Source organism: Diospyros lotus, chromosome 15 (genome assembly GCF_014633365.1).
Source record: "Diospyros lotus cultivar Yz01 chromosome 15, ASM1463336v1, whole genome shotgun sequence".
In the NCBI taxonomy this organism is placed as follows: domain Eukaryota; kingdom Viridiplantae; phylum Streptophyta; class Magnoliopsida; order Ericales; family Ebenaceae; genus Diospyros; species Diospyros lotus.
In genome coordinates, this window is record NC_068352.1 from 2887401 (window position 1) to 2909232 (window position 21832).

The 21832-nt window shown below is 36.2% G+C and overlaps 1 protein-coding gene across 2 annotated transcripts; it reads left to right on the forward strand.

Moving 5' to 3' along the window:
- Positions 1-8511: 8511 nt before the first annotated feature.
- Positions 8512-19961, forward strand: LOC127792074 (protein HOMOLOG OF MAMMALIAN LYST-INTERACTING PROTEIN 5). 2 transcript variants are annotated; one of them, XM_052322405.1, is made up of 6 exons: positions 8512-8693; positions 8834-8934; positions 15596-15705; positions 17786-17861; positions 17991-18122; positions 18710-19961. In XM_052322405.1, the coding sequence occupies exons 1-6, from the start codon at positions 8600-8602 to the stop codon at positions 19613-19615; spliced, it is 1419 nt and encodes a 472-aa protein (XP_052178365.1). In that variant the 5' UTR covers positions 8512-8599; the 3' UTR covers positions 19616-19961. The 2 variants fall into 2 exon arrangements, with proteins under 2 accessions (XP_052178365.1, XP_052178364.1); XM_052322404.1 differs by having other exon boundaries at positions 8514-8693; positions 17982-18122; positions 18710-19959.
- The last annotated feature ends 1871 nt before the right edge of the window (positions 19962-21832 follow it).

A 21832-nucleotide genomic window follows, 5' to 3' on the forward strand; every position in this document is an offset into this window, starting at 1 on the left:
TATTTTTATTTGCTGGCACAAGTGTCTGTATATATTTTTATATATACTCTGTGACCACTGTTATAGCGGGGTACTTGTGTGCGTGCATGTTTGTCATTTTGCTTCCGTTGTTGCTTTTCCTTACATATGCATGCCAGGGTATTTCCGTCTTGTGTTTATTTCTCTTCCCTTATGTAAGCGCTTTCGTTCGGATAGACCGAGTGGTTGAGATATCCGGGCGGGGGTGCTTACATGCATTATCTACCATCTTTAGGAAACTATTAAATGGACTAGTTCATAGTAGTATTTTCTTTCAAACTATTCAGACATGTTTCAGGAGAAAATTCAAAATTGAATGTATAAAAATCATTTTATATGATTTTTGTGTTAAATATTCAAAAACACATCATAATTTATAGGAAAAATACTGGTAGATACATAACAATACATTAGGGATTTTGTTTAAGCTAAAATAGTAAACATCGATAACATAACTATACGTTGATTTCTCATTCCAAAATATTTATGACATAGTTTACTTACAAATCAATATCCATAAAAGTCTATATATCTCTAAATACGATTTGTTTCCATACAAAATAACTCCCTCTTTTACATACAAAAATTTATCATCAAATATGATAATCCAAAACATGTTAGAAAATCTATCTTCAGATATGATAATCCAAAACATGCTAGACGTAAGGATATTTAGATTTGGTACATAACATTGACTTGTGTCTAACATGCTTTATTGCTCAAGGAAGAACAATTTCATTTAATCATCGATATTTTCTTTGCTTTCGCAGATCCCCGTACCTAGATCTACATATATACATATTTCGTAGAAAAAAAATATAGTTAGAGTGAATTATTCGTTTATCAAGTCGTGCATACACATTTTAAAATGTATTACATTTTCAACAAACTTCAATTGCATCAAAACATTCACATGTAACATACATTTTTTAAAGAATACCTAACAATAATATACATATCCATTTTCAACATTTTTCACAAAGTATTTAAAATAACATTTATGAAATCAAATTATCGTGTCAAATAATGTAAGAAAAGTTTACTCGTACTCTTTACCTTGGCAATGTGCTTGAAGATTACTTGTTTTGCTCCTTGACTCGTTCCTTCTTCCTTAATCGAGGTCTTCATTTTCTTCTCTATTATCTCATATTAATTCCACAATATTTATTGAACCACTAAGATTAGAACACTCCACTTTCCTTCTTTATATAGACTTAAATTTTTGCTCTAATTTTTCCATTTCAAGCCCAACTAATTTGAAGACTTATTATTTTATCTATATTTTTGAAACTTTTATTTCTTGTATAATTAACCCATTTAAATTGGATTTGAACTATTTAAGGATAGAAATAGATAAGAGTGAGCAAAATTTTGATTTAACCAAAATAACCAAATTGAATCGACCAAAATTGCTGGTTTGGTTCGGTTCAAGGTAAGGGTTGGTTTGGTTTGGTTTTCAAGTTCGATAATTTCAATTATTTCAATTCAGTTCAAATTTTGTATTAAACAAATTCAAATAATCAAATCGAGCAAAATATCATATTTACTCAAGTAAGATAAACTTTTTAGTTGAGTATTATTATTTTTATTCGAGTAACAAATTGTTAATATTTGTGATTCAAAATGTATTTTACATTTGGGCTGCATTTCATATGTATTTGTGTATATGTTTATAAATTGAATTGGGCCAAAGCCCAAGCCCGTGTCTTGCTTCCTTTCTTATTATTTCCATTCATATCCCTTGGCCCATATATATAAAGGCTGGCATTTGGGGGAAATGTGTGAAAAACAGTCACAAATAGAGAAGCCCTAATCGGGCATCAGGAGCGCGCACAGAGAGAGAGGGCAGAAGGAGAAGATCGCGAAGAAGGTCAAAGGCGCTCTTTGCAAATCAGAACGAAGAAGAAAATGATGGCAGTTCCGATCTCGTTCTCGGTAAGTGCATAATCGCTTGGGTGGTTTGAGGGAGAGATTGGTGAGGTTTGAGTGCATGTGTTGCTCGGGTATTTGGGGCTTTGTACTCTGGTTTTGTTTTGTCTTCTTGTTTTGGTTTGGTTTCTGATTTGAGAGTGGCCGAGAGGATCTTGTGCATGTATTATGTAAATCCCTTGATTATTATTTTAGTGGATTGATTAGAGGCGGAGCCTCTGCCGTGAGTAGGATTCGTTTCGAATCCGAACACGTATATCTTGTGTTTTGCATGTGTGCGTTGTGTGGTTCATTTCTATTTCTTGGATTGGTACTACTATTGGCTTTGTGGTGGTGTGGCCGATTACAGGAAAATACAACAAGTGTTATCAGAACCATTCGAGGGCGAACCAGATCTGTCGGCGTTCAAGATCCAGAGTTGGCATTGAGATCAGAGGATCCGAGATCGGAGAGTCAAGAATGGTCAAGAACGCATGAAAGCGGATCGAAGGCTATCGAAAGAACAGAAGGCTGCGACATTCAGGGAAGATCGGAGGCCGCAATCGGTTTTTCGATTCAGTAAGTAAATATCCTTTTTTTTTTTCTAAGTCGTTTCTGTCCGGTGAGATATACTGGATTGATTTTGATATCCTGTTCTGCTTGTTGTTCTTGTTGTTTTTTGTTTGCGGTATTTACGATGGCTGCAGTTTCTTGTTTTTTGATTTCGTGTTAATTCTTGATTTAAGTTAGGATTTCAACGAGTATGTTTGTTTTTCTCCTGATCCTCACTGTGTTCTTGAGTTGTTTTAAATCGAAATCAAGATAGTTTGAAGAGAGAGTCATTGATCTATAGTGTACTAGATTGGATTATTTCTCTCATTTGTTCAGTACCGTTGCTGTTGATTTCTTGTTGTTATCGTTTCTTTAATGCAAGTTTCATTGCTGATAAGAGTATGTTTCACTTTCTGTTGTAAGTATATATCACTTGATTGTTTCTAAGAAATTGGATCTATTGAGGTTGATTGCATGTAATTGCTAGATGTAATTGGAGCATTGCAATCTGATTCTTGTACAGTTCCTGTGTTGCTGTTCTTTATTGGTTTTTTGTTTCAGTTATTAGCATAGGATGTGATTCCTTGCTGTTGGGTATTTCCTATTCATTTTTGCAAGGGTTGTGAAAGTGTAAAGAACAGTGATTAATCCATAAATTCTTTTTCTCCTTGGTCTGTTTTCTATTTCTGCCTTATGTTTCTATGTGATTTATTGCAAGATTAATTAGGGATTGAAACATGAATTACTCCTTATTGTAAGTATAAATCACTTATTTTTTGGGAAATTTTGTGAGGTTGATTGTGTGTAATTGCTTGATGTATATTGGAAGCATTGCAATCTAATCATCTCATTGTTCTCAAGTACATTTATGTTGCTGTACGTGTTCCGTGTTACTGTCTATTGGCCTGTATTTCCCCTGGCCCGTTTCCTATTTTTTTGCTGCGTTGTTTTGCGTTTGCTTTGCTGTTGGTTCTTTGTTTTTCCTTGCAAGATATTAAAGAACCAAACTGGAGATGGTATCAATTAAGGTGGAACTTGAATAGTTCGATGGCTATGGAAACTTCAGCATGTGTCAGATCAGAAAGTAGTAAAGGCAGACAGGTAAACAAAGAGGAAAAGGATAAGCAACTCTCCATGACCGCCTAAGAAAGACTGGACATGGATGAGATGGCTTATTCCTTGATAATCCTCAATTTGGCAGATAATGTTTCACATCAGGTAAATGAGGAGATCACATCGTTGTAGGTATGGAATAAATTAAAGTATTGTTTATATCTCTGTTTATTGGTAGTGTTGTCCATTTTTTGGATCTAGACATGAAAAGAGTAAGGCACATTGGTCATAAGAGAACTGTTAGAGTTAAGCATGTTAGGCATGAATGGATTTGTTTAGGTTCGTAACCTAGAGGGCGAAATGAATCCTGTTTTATGGTATGGGGTAGAGGTTCCCATAGATGCCTGTGTTTTTTATTCCCATGGGTTGTAAGTTGCTTTCCCTGTCTCTTTATTGGGAGTTGTTCTGAGTTCATAGTTTCTGTCTAGGACCTGATATTTCTTTCTTTATTGATGGATATTCTGGAGAGATTTTGGGTATTCTTCCTTAGGCGTAAAAGTGAATCTTTTGAGAAGTTTAAGGAATGGAAAATCTTTGAATATTGAACATGAAAGATGATTAAGTTTTTAAAACTGATGTAGGTCCAGATGTTGTTGTGTGCCTGGTCTTGTAGCATTTGATGGCCTTGTAGAATTAGACTTACGTGAACAAACTAATAATGTACAGTTTGAGATGGAAATTTGTTATCCTTAAAGTGGAACCTTAGGAAATTTTTTGTGTCTAATGGAAGGCTGAGTGTTAGCCCTGATGTCTTGCTTATAGAAGTCTTGAGAGAGGTTTCTGTTGTCTGTAGTAAGGCATGTGTTAGTCGAGTTTGTCTCAAGTTTTAAGTTTGAGCAAGCTGTGTTGTTGCTCAATGTGCTCCCATTGTAATTGGGAGAGTTGCAGGGGTCTCTGGTCAAGTCCACTATCAATCCATTCTTGAATCAAGGTGGAATTTGTTAATATTTGTGATTCAAAATGTATTTTACATTTGGGCTGCATTTCATATGTATTTGTGTATATGTTTATAAATTGAATTGGGCCAAAGCCCAAGCCCGTGTCTTGCTTCCTTTCTTGTTATTTCCATTCATGTCCCTTGGCCCATATATATAAAGGCTGGCATTTGGGGAAAATGTGTGAAAAACAGTCACAAATATATAAGCCCTAATCGAGCATCAAGAGCGCGCACAGAGAGAGAAGGCAGAAGGAGAAGATTGCGAAGAAGGTCGAAGGCGCTATTTGCAAATCAGAACGAAGAAGAAGACGATGACAGTTCCGATCTCGTTCTCGGTAAGTGCATAATCGCTTGGGTGGTTTGAGGGAGAGATTGGTGAGGTTTGAGTGCATGTGTTGCTCGGGTATTTGGGGCTTTGTACTCTGGTTTTGTTTTGTCTTCTTGTTTTGGTTTGGTTTCTGATTTGAGAGTGGCCGAGAGGATCTTGTGCATGTATTATGTAAATCCCTTGATTATTATTTTAGTGGGTTGACTAGAGGCGGAGCCTCTGCCGTGAGTAGGATTCGTTTCGAATCCGAATACGTATATCTTGTGTTTTGCATGCGTGCGTTGTGTGATTCATTTCTATTTCTTGGATTGGTACTGCTCTTGGCTTTGTGGCGGTGTGGCCGATTACAGGAAAATACAACACAAATCTTTTTAATTGAGTAATATTTTGGGTAAATTATATGAAACCCCTCTACATTTAAGGTCATATGTGTCGACGTTTGATTTCGGCCGACCGTGATTCGTTTTGGGCCGCGGTGAGTCAATCCAAAAAAAATACCGAGAAGGAAGGAAGAAAACCCCCCCTCCCCCAAAGTTCCAAGCGTGTACACCAGAATCTTTTACGTGGTTCGGCCAGAACGATGCCTAGTCCACGGCCGCCCTCTGATTATTCTCCCAGAGTGGCGGTATCTGATTATTCTTTTTTCTGTCCCTCCTCTTTGCTCCTCATGGCCCCCTTTATTTCCATTTTTTTTGAGGGACTTTTACAATCTAGATAATATATAAAAATACAGTGTTTGTATAATGGGGGACAAATAGTTCTTACCGCCTTCGCAAGACCGGGAGTGGGATCCTCATTACGAGGGGCATGGGCTGTTACAGATAAAGTGATCGGACCCTACCTCTGACTTCTCAGCAGCTTTGCCGCTCATGCGAGCTGGAGATTTTAGGCGAGCGACCTGGATGGCCCAGCGATCTGGAGGATATTTCAGGAGCTCGTTAGTCGATTGCTCCGAGCTCGTTGGGGGATTACCGGGAGCTCGCCATACGCTCGCTTTACGAGTTCCGGGTCTTTGATGGAGGCTGGACCTTCCTTGACGAGGTCGTCCGGGCCTTCTTGGCCTTGGGTGATTGGGCCGGTCTATCGGACCGAGTCTGGCCCATGCGGGGAGATGCGGGAAATACATATAACAATATGTAACTTATCCCCCTTTGTTTTCGATTGCATAAAAAAAACCCTTTATACTTTCAAAATGTTGTAATCAGCCACAATCTATTGTTATTTTACATCATTTTGTGCAATCTATTGGTTAATTAATGTAAAATTATGTATTTTTTATATATACTAAAATTCTCTACGTAGAATTATGTATTTTATATATAGATTATTGCACAAAATAATGTAAAATAGCAATAGATTGTAATTAATTGCAATATTTTGAAAGTGTAATGGGTTTTTTTATGTAATCGAAAGCATAGGGGGTAAGTTGCAAATGACCCTAAATTCAGGAAGGTTTCATATAATTTACCCTAATATTTTTTGACTAAAATATGCTCATAAATATTAGTTGAGTAAAAATTATTTTTAATTAAGTATTTTTTTTTTTACTTGAATAACACTTATGTTTATTCTAGTAACAAATCATTTTAATCAAGTAATATTTTTAAATTGAAATCTGCGCACAAAAATCAATCGAGTAAAAATTATTTTTAATCAAATAATATTCTTTTTACTCGATTAACACTTATTTTACTCTAATAACACTTTTTTTTTTTCGATTGGTTTGATTTTTTCCATATTTGTTATATTTTTTTAACTGATTCATTTTTTTTTGTTTGATTTCTTCAATTTTTTGTATGTTCGATTTTTGTATTTCTTCTGTCGGTTTGATTTGATTTTTTATACATGTTAAATTATTTTAATTTCAACATTTCAGTTGATTTGATAACTATAAAGTTGTAATTATTATTCTTTTTTATACAATTATAACATAAAGAAAAATTCTTAAAAAATAAAATATTTAAAAGTAGCCAATGGACAAGGGTGTTCAATTGTCCCCATCTACCCTAGATCATATCAAACCAAAATTGAAATTAGTAAAAATTTTAAATCAAACTCTAGATTGTATGAGGGTGGGGCAAATTTAATAATTCATTTTATTTTGATTCACTTCGATTCTATTAAATTTGTATATAAATACATATTAGTTTGATCAAGTCTTATTAAATATGTATATATATACATATAAAAATACGATAATATATAAACATAACAGTTGTACATTATTGTAAATACAACAATATTTACAATTGTTGTATTTCCAACATTTATAGTAGTATGTATTGTTATATATACAATACAACAATACATATTAGTGTATTACTGAACAATGTTACACACACATATATACTAATTTGTTTGGTTTTGTGTTCAAAATTAGGACTAAATCAAGTCGGGTTGAAAATCGTTTTTTCAAATTTTTTAAACATAAAATATGATTGAATCTTGTTTTTTTTCAGTTTGATATTGTTCGATATTTTATCTTTAAATTCCACTATTTTATAACACGACCTAACATTTGATTATCAAATTTATTTTGATCAAATTTTAATAATTTTTTTCTCAAACTATGATATTTTAATTTTTTATAAAATTTTAAAATGTTACACTTTATATTATATGCTTAATAACTAGATTGCACAGAAACAAAAACGATACGAAATAAAAAATGGAGAAATTCTATTTTTTAAAAAATAAGAAATTAATATACGAGAGAAATGCATAAATAAAAAAAATACAAAGGCATTTTTATAAATATTAAAAAATAATTATTCAATCTAAAAATAGACATAAATTTCATAATATATTTGAACAAATTTTTAAAAAATTAAAAATTTTGAGTTAGAGATAAAAAAATTTCTGTCTCTATCTGCCTATAAGCTCTTCATGAAAAGAAATACGTTTCTAAATTAGAAATACATTTTTAATAATTTTTTAATATTATAAATGATCCTAAAATATTTTTAAAATAATAAAAATTTTAAAATATTTTTTAATGTTTGAAAAACATAAATGTATCAAAAAAATTGAAGTAACACCTCCGAAATATTTTCGTGCATCGTAGTTCCACAATATCAAGGGAGGGCATCTGATAGAAGTTGAATGGCTAAGACAGATAATTGTAGGCAGACACTAGAAAGGGACGTATGGACCATATTGTAGGTACTTCATAGGTTACATAATACATTATAAATGATAAAAATACTTCTTGCACTTTACCGCGCCTCAATGCCTCATGCTGCTTTATTGCCTTAAGTGAGAGGTATTTTAGTCATGTGTCTCATCGCCTCACTTCATCACTTGGGTGAGGGGTATTTTGAATATTTTAGCTACATTATGTAACCCATGATGTAACCCATAGAGTACCAATAGTATTTTTCGGGATGTATAGGTAATGAGTTATGCTGTTTGTACATCACTTTTATATATTTTTTACTACATAAAAGGGTATTATGACCAAAATACCTCTCGTTTTCATGTGTCTCATAATTTTTTTTTATTATTGATATACCTTTATATAACTTAAGTTATACACAAATGTGTACTAATAATATTTTTTATAGGTAATTTGATGAAATATACTTAAAACCGAAGCTCAATTTTGTTATAAACAAGCGACGTCGTATCGGAGAAGTCTTTGGAACCAACACCGCCTTCCCTCTTGTCAAAGACTTTCCTTGTGAAATCCAAATTGGGCCCCTTCTCTCTTCTCTCTTCCGTTTTCTCTCTCGATCGCTGGAACGATGGCGAACGACAATGAACCAGCGAAGCTTCTTCTTCCATACCTCCAGCGAGCCGATGAATTGCAGAAACACGAACCGCTAGTCGCCTATTACTGTAAGTTTCTACTCGTTTTTCTCTCTTAAACCTTACACAACTCTAAACCCTAGCTCCTAAATTGATTCTTCTATGGTTCACTTATTAGCCTTTATTGTGTTTGATTTAGGTTTTATTTTGATTGCTGCTATTTTTCTCAGGCCGATTGTACGCGATGGAGCGGGGCTTGAATATTCCTCAGAGCGACCGCACTAAAACCACCAATGCGCTCCTTGTTTCCCTCATGAATCAACTTGAAAAGGTCTGAAATTATTCCTTGGACGTCACTTCCATTCTTCTTTTGGTGGTTGATTCCCAGGAGAGATGATTTTGTTGGTTTTGGTTATCCATTTTTATAATTTAACTGTTCGATTCACTTCTGAACAAACTGACGGAGAAAGGAGAGAATGCATACACTCACATATCCACATATTGGGAAAGCATTCTTATACATTTTTGTTCATGGATGTGTATGTCAGATCCGTAGAGATCTGACAGTAATTTCGAGAATAAGAGAATCTGATTGGAAGAGAGAGATAAGAGAATTGAGAGAGAGAGAGAAGACTGAAATGAGGGAGAAATTCAGAATGAATTCAAATTCAATTTTCTGGATGCCTCATTACATGGGAGCGGGTCCTTATATACTGGATCCCGCTACCATACTCCCGCCAACAGCAACCTTATTTACATTGATACCCCTTCTAGAATTAGCTAACAAACTCCTAACTGCCTGCATGTGCAATCCCTGCCACCTGCACTATATACTCCCTCCTCTAAGTACTTAGATCATGACAGATTCCCCCTTGCTTGAAACATTTCATGTCCTCAAGAAATGCTAAGTAGGCTAGGTGCTTGAGGGAATTAAAACAACAACAACATATCCAACATTTATCCCACTATGAGGTGCTTGAGGGAATTGCCCAAGTAAATTAGGTAAGTATTCCCAAGTGTTGCTATCTTGGTGGAGATTGGACTACTTCACCAGCACCTATATGATGGGAGCTCCATGCTTGTATAGGACTCTCTGGTCTAATGTGGAATTGGCCTCTGTTGTAACATCCGCATCCTTAGACAGTTGGGGTAGGCTAGAGGCCACTTGCTGTGTTCCCATATATCTCTTGAGTAAAGAGACGTGGAAGACTAGATAAATTCTTGATTCCTCGGGTAGCTACAGTTTGTATGCCAGATTCCCAACCTTAGCTACAATTGGGTAGGGTCCATAATACCTGGGGCTTAACTTGGTCACCTATCCTTGAGCAATTGCTTTGAGATGGGCTGGCCTGAGCTTCAAATACGCCCTTTCCCCCACCTTGAACTCCCTTTCACTCCTCTTACGATCTGCATACTTCATGTGGTTCTGAGCCAAAGCTAGCTCCTCCTTAAGTTGTTGTAACACCTGTTGCCTCTTCTCAATGTATGCTACCATAGTGGCCACTGGGGTCTGTTCTCCTATAGCTAGAAGTAGTGGAGGTTTGTAACCGAATAGTGCTTCGAAAGGTGATCTCTTAATTGATGCATGATGGTGATAGAATTCTTCACAATAGCTTGAACCTCAACTCAAAAAAAAGTAGGAATCCCTCAATTATAGTAGCTTCCACAATGGATGTAAGCAAAAACAATGAAAGAACACAAATCAGGCCTATTCAAGAGGGCTTCACTCTCCCACAACTTCTTCAACAAATTTTCCCCCAACCCTCTCTCTGTTTCTCTCCTCCCTTATATACCTACTCATCCCACTCGTTCCAGCCACATGCTAGATTATTCTCTTCTAACTAACTTGTGACTCTTTTAGCCTTGGGTCATTTTACTTGATTGCCCCCTGTAGTCCCCACCCCTTTCCCCTCCTTCATTCTCCTATGATAAGTTTGTTTAATGGGGGTCTTAACAGATGGCTGGAATTGTACCACTATTGTGCAAGTGAGATCCACTTATGCTAGCCCTTAGGATGCAAAAAACATAAACACTGTAGATAATTCTCCACACACTGATTGACTTGTTTAGTCTAGCCATCCGTTTGAGGATGGTAGGCTGTAAACATTTTGAGCTTCACTCCCAAGGATTTCATCAACTCCTACCAAAATAGACTGGTGAACCTTATCCCTATTCGAATTATTGCATTTGGAACCCCATGTAACTTCACCACTTGATCCAAGAAAACCCTGGCCACTTCTTGGGCAATATAGGGGTGAGTGAGACTAAGGAAGTGCAACCCTGCTGAACCGGTCTACCACTACCAGAATGCAATCCCTCCCTTCTGATTTAGGTAAGCCCTCAATGAAGTCCATATATATACTCTCCCAGGCCTGTGCAGGGATAGGTAAAGGCTGTAATAAGCCTAGTTGAGCTATTGTTTCATACTTGCATCGTCTACAAGTGTTACAGGCCAATACATATTTAGTGACATACCTTTTGAGTTGAGGCCAATAAAAAATCTGCTTGACCTTGTGGTATGTATTCTGAATTCCCGAATGTCCTTCCAAAGGGGATTTATGAAGGGAACTTAGTATTTTCTTCCTTAATGCCTCACAACCACCAATCATGAGTATTCCCTTGTATCTTATCACCCCCTGATTCAGTGTATACCTGGGCCGCCCATTTGGATTCAAAATCAACTGCTCCAATAATTCCTTCATCTTTTCATCTCCTTCATAGCTGGCCTCCACTTCTTGATACCAGTCCGATGTAATCATAGTAATTGCAGCCGCTTGTCCTTTCTCTGAACACCTGGGCAGGGCATCAACAACCACATTTTCTCTCCCTTTTCTATACTATATGGTGTAATTCATGCCCATAAGCTTAGCCATACCCTTCCTTTGGAGGTGTGTAAGAAGCTTTTGATGTAGCAAGAACTTTAGGTTTTCATGGTTAGTTCTAATTATGAATTGACCCCTCTCCAAATAGTGTCTCCACCTCTCCACAGCCATCACTACCGTCAATAATTCCTTCTTGTATATGCTAAGTCCCAAATGTCTAGGGGACAAAGCTTGGCTAAGATAAGCCAAAGGCCCCCCTTCTTGCATTAATATTGCCCCAACCCCCATTCCACATGCATCAGTTTCCAATATAAAGGGCTTACTGAAATCTGGCAAACCCAGTATTGGGGCCTTACTCATAGCTTCCTTTAATTGTTGAAACGCATTCTTTGCCTTTGGACTCCACTTGAATCCATCCCTTTTCAATAATTCTGCTAGGGGCCGGCTTATGACACCATAATTCCTCACAAATCTTCGATAGCATCTAGTTAGCTCCAAAAAACCTCTCAAAGCCTTAATATTAGCAGGTCTTGGCCATGCTACCATGGCTGCCACTTTTCTTGGATCTAAGCTTACCCCTGCACCTGAGATTACATGTCCAAGATATTCAACTTGCTTCTGACCAAAGGCACATTTAGACTTCTTAATATACAATTGGTTGGACTTGAGAACCTCAAATGTAGCCCTTAAATGTTGGCTAAAGGTTTGGCTGTATATCAAAATGTCATCAAAGAAAACTAGAATGAATTTGTGTAGGAAGGGTTCAAAGACTTGGTTCATAAGTGATTGAAAAGTGGTTGAGGGCATTGGTGAGCCCAAATGGCATCACCAAGAATTCATAATAGTCGTGATGGGTTCTGAAGGCCGTCTTGTGGATATCATCAGGGTTTATGCGAATTTGATGATATCTCAAATGTAGGTCTAGCTTAGAAAAGATAGTGGCATTTTTCAACTTAGCAAGTAGGTCTTCAACTATGGGAATATGAAACTTGTTCTTTATGGTTAAGGTGTTAAGTTGACGATAGTCAACACGAAAACGCCATGTACCATCCTTACAAGGAGCACAGGGGATGCAAAGGAACTTTGGCTAGGTTTGATTAAGGATTTATGTAGCATTTCCTTAACCATTCTTTCAATTTCAGTTTTTTGGTGGGGAGGGTATCTGTAAGATCTAATGTTGATTGGTTCTAAGTTAGGTTTGAGATTAATTGAATGATCCAATGTTCATTTGGGAGGTAGGGTACCAGGCTTTACAAATAGGTTCTCATATTCAGCCAAAAGCACATTAAGTTTGTGTAAGTCATGTACCTCCCAATTACTCTGATTTGGTGCATGAATGGCTAGCTGTAGTTTCCCCTCTTGCTCCCTTTCTCCCTCTGTCTCTTCCATCACTTGGATGGAGAATAGTTGGGCAACTTGAGCCCATTTACTCTTGAATAACCTCTGAAGTTTCCTCCTTGTAATCATCTTGCAAGAACCTATCTCCTTACTTCCAGTGAGAGTCAATCTCCTCCCTTCCTTCTCGAAGGTCACTTCCATCTTGTTAAAATCAAAATTGATAGGGCTCACGTTCTTCATCCAGTCTACTCCTAGCACCACAACACAACCCCCTAGGTCAAGCAATCTTAGATTAGTCTCGAATAATTCTCCTTGCATTTCCTAGCAAAACCCTGTGCAAGCTGACTTGCTCAGCACCTTATTGCCTTTGGCAACAGTAATTGTCAAGGGTTGGGTTTCCTTGAGTCTACATTAGAGCTTCTTAGCAATGTTCTCATCCAAGAAACTGTAGGTACTCCCATTATCAATTAGAATCATCAAACTACCTTCTTGCACCTTACCCTCTATCTTATTAATTTTGTTGTTGGTTAGCCCTTTGAGGGCATGCAATGAGATTTCTCCATTGTCCTCCCCTTTTAACTCCACCACCTCTTGTGTTTCCTCCTCTTCTTCCCACACTCCATCCTCTCCTTCCAGCAAGAGCAACTGCCTCTTGCATTGGTGCCCTGGAAAATATCGGTCACTGCACTTAAAACATAACCCTACTTGCCTCATTTGCTCTATCAATTTCCCATTCTGACCTGTTGAAGAGTGAATAGGTATAGGTACCATCATCCCCTTCTGCTCGGAATTCACCCTCATTATCTCCTTGTCATAACCCTTACTTGCCCATGCCAACTCCCCTGCTCTATTGCCTTTGTTTCCTCAATATGGCTTCTGCCATAATCTCCTGCAGCCTAGCACTCTCAGTTGCTTGCTCCATTGTTTTCGGGTGCAACATTTTGACCATAGGCCTGAGTTCTTCACTTAATCCACTCATAAAATTGGAAACAAAATAGGCTTAAGAGAGATGGGGGTTTAGATTGACCATAGTGGATCTTAGCTTCTCAAACCGAGCATGATAGCTTACACCCCTCCTCCTTGTTTGAGTTTATTGAACTCTTCTACAACATCCATTCTATTTCTATCCCCAAACCTTTTACACAACTTGTCAGCAAATTCATTCCACGGGCATTCCCCCCTCACTTTCGACCAACCTTGATACCAGGCATCCCTAACATCATTGAGGTAAGCAGCTGCCAAAGCCACTCTATGTCCCTTGGGTACATTGTACCAACAAAACATATGCTCACATCTTCTCATCCACCATTTGGGATTACTCCCATCAAACAGGGGTATCTCTAATTTAGGCATAGGGAACCTCGGCTGATTGGGTGCAACTGGTCCCTCTCGCCTTTGATCCACTTCAATGTCCTCTCCTCCTCTTAGGATCACCTCAATTTCGGAGGGCTCTGTATTCACATTCCGCACTCCATGGCTGGTAAGGACCGGCTCTGTTCTTTCTGTAAGAGGAAAATCAGGCAATTGGATTGCTTGATTTTGGTGAGCGAACATCATCATGGAATTCTGTAGTTAATCCCTAATCTGAGCTCCCACTTCCTCTCTAATCCCATCCAACCTTCTCTCTAAGCCCCCCAAAGAGGTATCCATCTTCCGATCCATCGCCATGATTGCTTTATGGTTCCAATTGGATCCAATCTCTAGTAATTTCACTTGGGCTTGCAGACTAGTGATCGTCGAGTGGAATTGTTGCACCTGCACCTCAAGGTTCTTCATCCGAGTCCCTTTTGCCATTGCTGATCCTACTGAATTACCCTGGCTTGGACTTGATCTGATACTAAATTGTTAGATCCGTAGAGATCTGACAGTAATTCTCGAGAATTCTATGAAGAATTCTGGAGAATAAGAGAAACCGATAGAAAGAGAGAGATAAGAAAATTGAGAGAGAGAGGACTGAAATGAGGGAGAAATTCAGAATGAATTCAAATTGAATTTTCTGGATGCCTCATTACATGGGAGCGGGTCCTTATATACTGGATCCCGCGACCATACTACCACCAATAGCAACCTTATTTACATTGATACCCCTTCCAGAATTAGCTAACAAACTCCTAACTGCCTGCACGTGCAATCCCTGCCACTTGCATTATATACTCCCGCCTCTAAGTACTTAGATAATGACAGTGTACTCTTATTTCAAGTGAACCAAATGGTTGTGGAGCGCAATTGGAGCAAATAGTTTGGTGTTGATTGGGTTGAGAACGTTGGTCACTGGTCTTCTTCATTCCGTGGTTGGAATAACTTGCTTGCCTAATTGAGTATTGGATACTTGATTTAGAATGATAGTAAAGGGTCAAATGCCAGCCAACATGGTTGGGACCTATGTTTGCCTGCAAGCAATTCAGTTTGCTACTTGCTACTGCATAAAAGATGTTTTGGAAAAACATCTAATTTGTCCTTGTGTGGTCTGTTGGTTGGGGGAATGAATTCTTCTTCTTTGTTTCACAGTATTAAGGATCATAATTTTAGTTGATGGATGTATTGTTATACTAAATCGAAATTTTAAATGCACAATTAGAAGTATAGTTATATGAATTTTATGTTAGCATTATCTATATCAATAATTTGCATCTGTGATGGCAATGAAATATTGGTTAAACTTAATTTTTGTTGTTGTGTGGGTTTGAACCTGGAAATATCTGTCTATTCTGAGTACTATTGCAATCTAATTCAAAGCTCTCATTAGCAATAATCTAACATCTAGATGTTTGGTAAGTGCTCTTTGTTGTATTTGTGTACCTCAGCTCCTCGATGTATATGATTATTTTACAGGACAAGAAGTCACTGAAATTAGGTCCTGATGACCATTTGCACCTGGAGGGATTTGCCTTAAATGTCTTTGCTAAGGCAGACAAGCAAGATAGGGCTGGGCGAGCAGATTTGTATGATAATCTTCTTTTCTTCTTTTATGATAGTTATCTAAACAACATTATCCTGAGGCTGAAATGGTATCTGCTCTCAAGGTCTAGGTGTCAACACTTTGAGAGATACTCTCATATAGTACACATCTTGTACCTTGAAACTTATTTGGGACTTGCACTTCATGATTTACATATGAGATTTTTCTTATTCTGTGCATCTCAACTCCATGGTTTAGCTGAATATTGTTCTGTTACAAAGTACAAAGCCCATAAAATGTTCCTCTAATCATGTTATTTAATAAAGGCTTGTGTTAGTACAAATGAATAATGCAACAATTTATATTCATCATATGATTCAGTGTTGTATCCCTCTTTGCAGTGTAATGCTTCTAGCATATTTGTCATTCTTTTTCCTGACAGAGTTTGCATTTTTTAAAATGTTCTTAAGATGAACTAGACAACATTACACCTCTGAACTTTTTAAATTTTTTATTGTAGAAGTTTTAATTACTTGTACGTACTAAACTTATTGAAACTTTTTGGCCCTTGCTCATTAAGAGGTCATTTTGATTCTCTGTCTCAAAGTTAGTTTCTTTGTTGCTTGTTACATGAATGTATTAGAAAAATGTTTTAAGTGTAGTATTCTTTGTTGCAAACTCGGTGTCTCATGTTTAAGCAGTGTTTCTTAGTTAACTGAAGATGTTTATAAAACCGCTTGCAATTTTTTGTTATTAGAAACTTGAGCTCTCTCCTTTTCCTCTTCTTTTGAGAATGATTGGTAAACATATGGATATATGTCAAGTTTTATGTTTCTTTGCAAGTGCCTTAAGGTTACAACTTCAGTGACGCACATCTGTTGCTATTTTGTGTCATTCCTTCCACAAATTGATAAAAACAAGAATATTTTACGTGTAATAGTTTGCTATTATTATATGACTTGAAAAAGATACTACATGGTATAACATGTTTAAGAGTTTGACAAATGTCTTAATGGTTGGGATTGTAATTATTTATTTCTAAAGGAGGATTACTTTTGGTAGCCAATAACCATCGTAAAACTTGTTGCATCAAACAATATGATTTCTAGATAAATGACTAATTGTTGGGGCATAACCCATTGTCATGGTGGGCTGCACTGCCTGTATGTAGTGAAAAATGAGCCAGGGCTGTTATTGGTGCTTGGATGTAGTGTTAAATCTACAAGGGTTCTTGCATTTTCATGAATGGATGCGAGTAAAGAAGTTAGTCCAATACTATACATTAACGATTGAATCATGGAATATTGGGGCTTTGATAGGAAAATCTATGGAAGTCAGTGGATGTTATTATAAGGAGAAAATTAATATATGTGCCTTCAAGAGATGAAATGGGTTGGAGAGAGCCAAAAATATTGACAGAATCTTGATATAACTTTGGTAGTCAGAGAAGGATTAGGCCAAGTATGGAGTGGGGATTATTATGGATAGGATTTAAACATTAACAAATGAGGTAGTGGATGCAAAGAGAATAGGAGATAAAATTAATGTAACTAAAGTTGTTTTAGGAAATGAATTATAGATATTGTTAGTACATATTATGCGCTGCAACTGCAAGTTGGGTTAGTAAGGAGATAAAAGACCATTTTGAGAAAACTTAGAGGGGTTGGTATGAGAAGTAACTACAGGAGAGAAGATCATTATAGGAGGTGATTTAAATGGTCTTGTGAGAAAGAAGGGAACGGGTATAGAGATGCGCATTGAGATTATGGATTTGAAGAAAGAAATAAAGATGATAAAGTTATTTTTAATCTTGCCATGGCATATGAGATCACTGCACATCATAGCCAACTACTACCCAAATAGATTACTTTCTTGAGAAGCAGGAGGCCTGCTTATTTTGACTCCTGGACCATCCTTTTCCTATTGATCTTATTCCCTGGAATACCTTTGGAGTTACAGTTAGAGAAAGGTTTTGAATCTTGACTAACGCTGTTGGACAAAGATCCCTTATCATTAAGCCGGTGACTAAGGCCAAGGTCATAGGCGCCACATTTCCTTGCCTTTTCATTTGTATCTCAATTTGATGTAATTGTTTGAGAGAGTTACTTGTTGCCTCCTTACAGGAATACAGCAAAGACATTTTATGCAGCAAGCGTCTTTTTTGAAATTCTTAATCAGTTTGGTGAACTTCAGCCTGATGTGAGTCTCAGAGCCCTTGGTTGTCATCCTGTATTAATTATATTTATAATATTTTTTCAATAAACATTTACTTTGCTACAGTGGGTTTTATATTCATGTTTATGATTCTTGGTTTAACAGCTTGAGCAGAAGCAGAAGTATGCAGCATGGAAAGCAGCGGATATAAGAAAAGCTGTGAAAGAAGGAAGGAAACCTGTACCAGGTCCCCCTGGTGGTGATAACGATTTTTCAGCATCATCAAGGACATATAGTGGTGAATATGTATGATTTGAAACTCAGTATGCCTAGTGAGTGGAATTATGCAGTTCTTTATGTGGCAACAAAGACCATACTAGATGCTTTACTTGTTAAACGAATAGGAAAAGAGCACAACTAACAAGATGCTATAACAAAGAATTCCTTCTAGTTTGTCATCTTTCAAAAACTTGGTTGATATAAATAACTCATCTAGAAACTTGTCCAGTTGACTTTAATCCAAGTCACCAAATTGAAACATAAGAAAATCTTGGACAATTTCTATCTGGAAGGACAAAATTTAGCCTCAATAGGGGTTTTGCTTCATGCATGTCTATCTGTAGTGCCTTACTGTCTTTGATGGTAAAAATGGTTGTTGGGGATCTGTAGTACCCTTGAGACTCTGATTTACAGAATCCACTGTTTTCTGTTTGTAAATAGCGATTTGGTTTTTGAAGTATCTTAGGACCTTGATTGGAAAATAGGAGTATATATATATAAAGGCGGAGGCTTTCTATATTTTAATTTTAAAATTATTTTTGGACTTTGATTGGGACATACTTTTATATTGTTCACATATTTTTGAGGATTATGATGAATTCTTTTCTACGCAGGAGGATCTTGAACCAAGTAGAAATGATCCACCTGTAAAACCTGCTGCTGCACAGGAGCCAGATCCATCACCTCATTACTATAATGAAGTAAACCCCAAGCATGCTGCAGATATTCCACCATCGCCTCAGTTTTATAACGAAGTTAACCCCAAGCATGCTGCAGATATTCCACCATCGCCTCAGTTCTATAACGAAGTTAACCCCAAGCATGCTGCAGATATCCCACCATCGCCTCAGTTCTATAACGAAGTTAACCCCAAGCATGCTGCAGATATCCCACCATCCCCTTCGCAAAATCCATCACCACCTTCTTATCCCACTGCAAGTTATCCTTCTCATGATTTGCATCCACCTTCTTCGACCAACCGATCAGAAACTTCTACTTACTCTCAGCCATATCATCATCAAACCTACCCTCAAGAAGGGCCCTATCCTCAAGAATCACAAAAACATTTTCCGCAAAATTATTCTTCTCATGAAGTTTCCCCCTATTCATATCCCAATTTTCAATCTTATCCTAGTTTCACGGATGCCAGCCTTCCAGCAGCCCCATCTCACTACCCCTCCTACTATCAGGGCGGTGATAATACTTATTCAACTGCATCAGCTCCTACCACAGCGACCTATCCAGCAGCAGCACCACCACCACCACCACCAGCAGCAACAGCAGCAGCATCTCATTACAATTCAAGCAGCAGAAATGGCACTGTTTCTGAGCCCGTGCCAACCTCTGTACAAAGGTACCAATATGACAGCAATTACCAGCCAACCCCTGAGAAAATTGCCGAGGCACACAAGGCTGCAAGGTTTGCAGTTGGGGCATTGGCATTTGACGATGTATCTATAGCCGTCGACTACCTTAAGAAATCACTTGAACTACTGACAAATCCATCAGCAGGTCAGTGATTTACTGTACTAGTTGATCTTCTCGATCTGGATTGGGGCAACATCATCTGTTATTCAGTGTTCTTTTGTCGTTATACCTTTTAATGGTTTGATTTGTAAAGTTGATTGGGATTTTCGTTGGAGGTGAGTTCCTGTATCCTTACCTGGAATCACACATATATTTTTATGTGTGTGTAATTAACTGGAAAATCTTAGGGCTCGTTAACGTTTTAAAATTTGGATGTTATTTTATTTATTCTTTTTGCACCCAGGTTCTATTCTGGTGTTGCACTTCTTTTTTGTTTTAAAATCTAAACTATAGGGTTTGAGTTGAAGGGTTTCTGAACTTATGTTGCTGCAGTATTTATTTACATGTCTCATAAATACATCTCTCTCTATTTTACAAATGATTTCACTTTGAAAGAGATTTAATTGCGAGGAAAGGAAACTGTCTTTTAACTTTTTTTTTGTGTAGCAAGGACTATGGGTTTTAGGGCCCGTTTGGTATTGGTGTATTTTAAAGTATAATATTTTTTATTTGTTTTCTTTTTTGGTGGTAAAAAACTAGTGTTTGGTAAAGTATTATTTGAAGCACAATTGCTTTTTCAAGAAAGCATGTAAAATTGTTTTTAGGTAGAAGTAGGACTTCCCATGCTTTTTTAAAAAAAGACAATTTTTGGTGAGATATATCACCTTTAATGATTATATTACCATTTTAACATTTATAAGTACAGTAGCATACTTGATTATAGGGGAGAATAAAAGTTTAATCTACCCGAATTGAATTGACTGAATTTGTTGGTTTTATTTGGTTTTATTCTTGTATCGGTTCGGTGTAGTTAATTTTTTTCAAAAGGTTGGTTTTTGGTTTAGTTTTTTAGTTGGAAGAACTGAATTAATCAAATTGACTGAATTTTAAAACGATATTGTTTTGATATTTATAAAATAATTTTATTTTTTTCGATTTTGTATGTTTTTTATTGCTACTTTGGTTTTTTTTTTTTTTTTTTATGTTTTTTTGATTTAATTTTTTGATTCGAGTTTTTCGATTATTGGTTAGTTCAATTTTTTGAGTGAATCGGTTCGATTTGATTTTACTTCTCAGCTCAGTTTAATCGATTAGTGAATTTAAGATCAATAACCAAATTAACTATTTGTACACCTTTAATATTAATCGAGTTCCTATGCTTAAAAAAGTAGAGCACTGGATAAACAAATACCAAGCAAAACAGGCTTTATAATGGGCTCCTTTGTTATTAGAGATTAAAAACCTTAAGTTTGTATAGAAGCTTTAAACTCTTTTAAGTTTTTGAATAAAGAAAAAAAGTTTTTTTACTTTTATTTCTGTCCTCACGCGCCTCTATGCGCCTCATGAGAGGTTTTTTGTCATAATACCCCATTTTGTAGTCCAAGGTGTACAAAATGGGTGTACTAATAGCATTTTCCTTTAAAAAATATTTCGTTCCCATGCCTCCCCTCTCTCATTTTTTCTATGTCAGGTAATATAAGAGTTGTCTAACGCAAATAACATAATGAAATGCAATATTTTATATTTCAGAATCCAAAAGAAAAAAAAGAACTCAACTTTAACTTTTTAAATCGTGTTTCTTTTATTTCTTTGTTTTCACGTATATGGTTACATTATTGCATTATTCTTTTATGGATGGGATTCACTTACCTCTATATATTATTTATTTATTTATAAATAATGATACAAATGAAGTTAATTAACTTTTTAAATTCATAGTAACTTAAAAAAGTATTTTTTATTAAACAAGAAGATAATAGAAAATGAGATCAAGAAATTTTCAATGTAAGATTAAATTTTTAGACCTAAGATAAGATTGTAAAATATTTTAAAATTTTTATCAAATTATTTGTTAAATTTTTTGAAATGTATTGGGAGACATATATGTTATTTTTTTTTATCTATAAGGATCAAAATAAATTTATCTGAAAGGAAAGAGATAAATTTATTTAAAAAAACCTTGATAAGAAGACACATAATTTTTTTTTCTAAGGATTGTAAAATAAATATAATAAAAATATTTTTATATTTTATTTTTTTCAATTTATATCTTAATTAAATAATGAGGGGAATTTATTGTTTACATTAGGCCCTTTCATTAAATTTAGGCCCAATCAGAGAATTATTCTTTAATTGGGAATAATCTTTCAAAACTAACTCTCTGGGCCCACTACATTTATGGCCCGCGCTTACCCGTTCATAGCTTATTT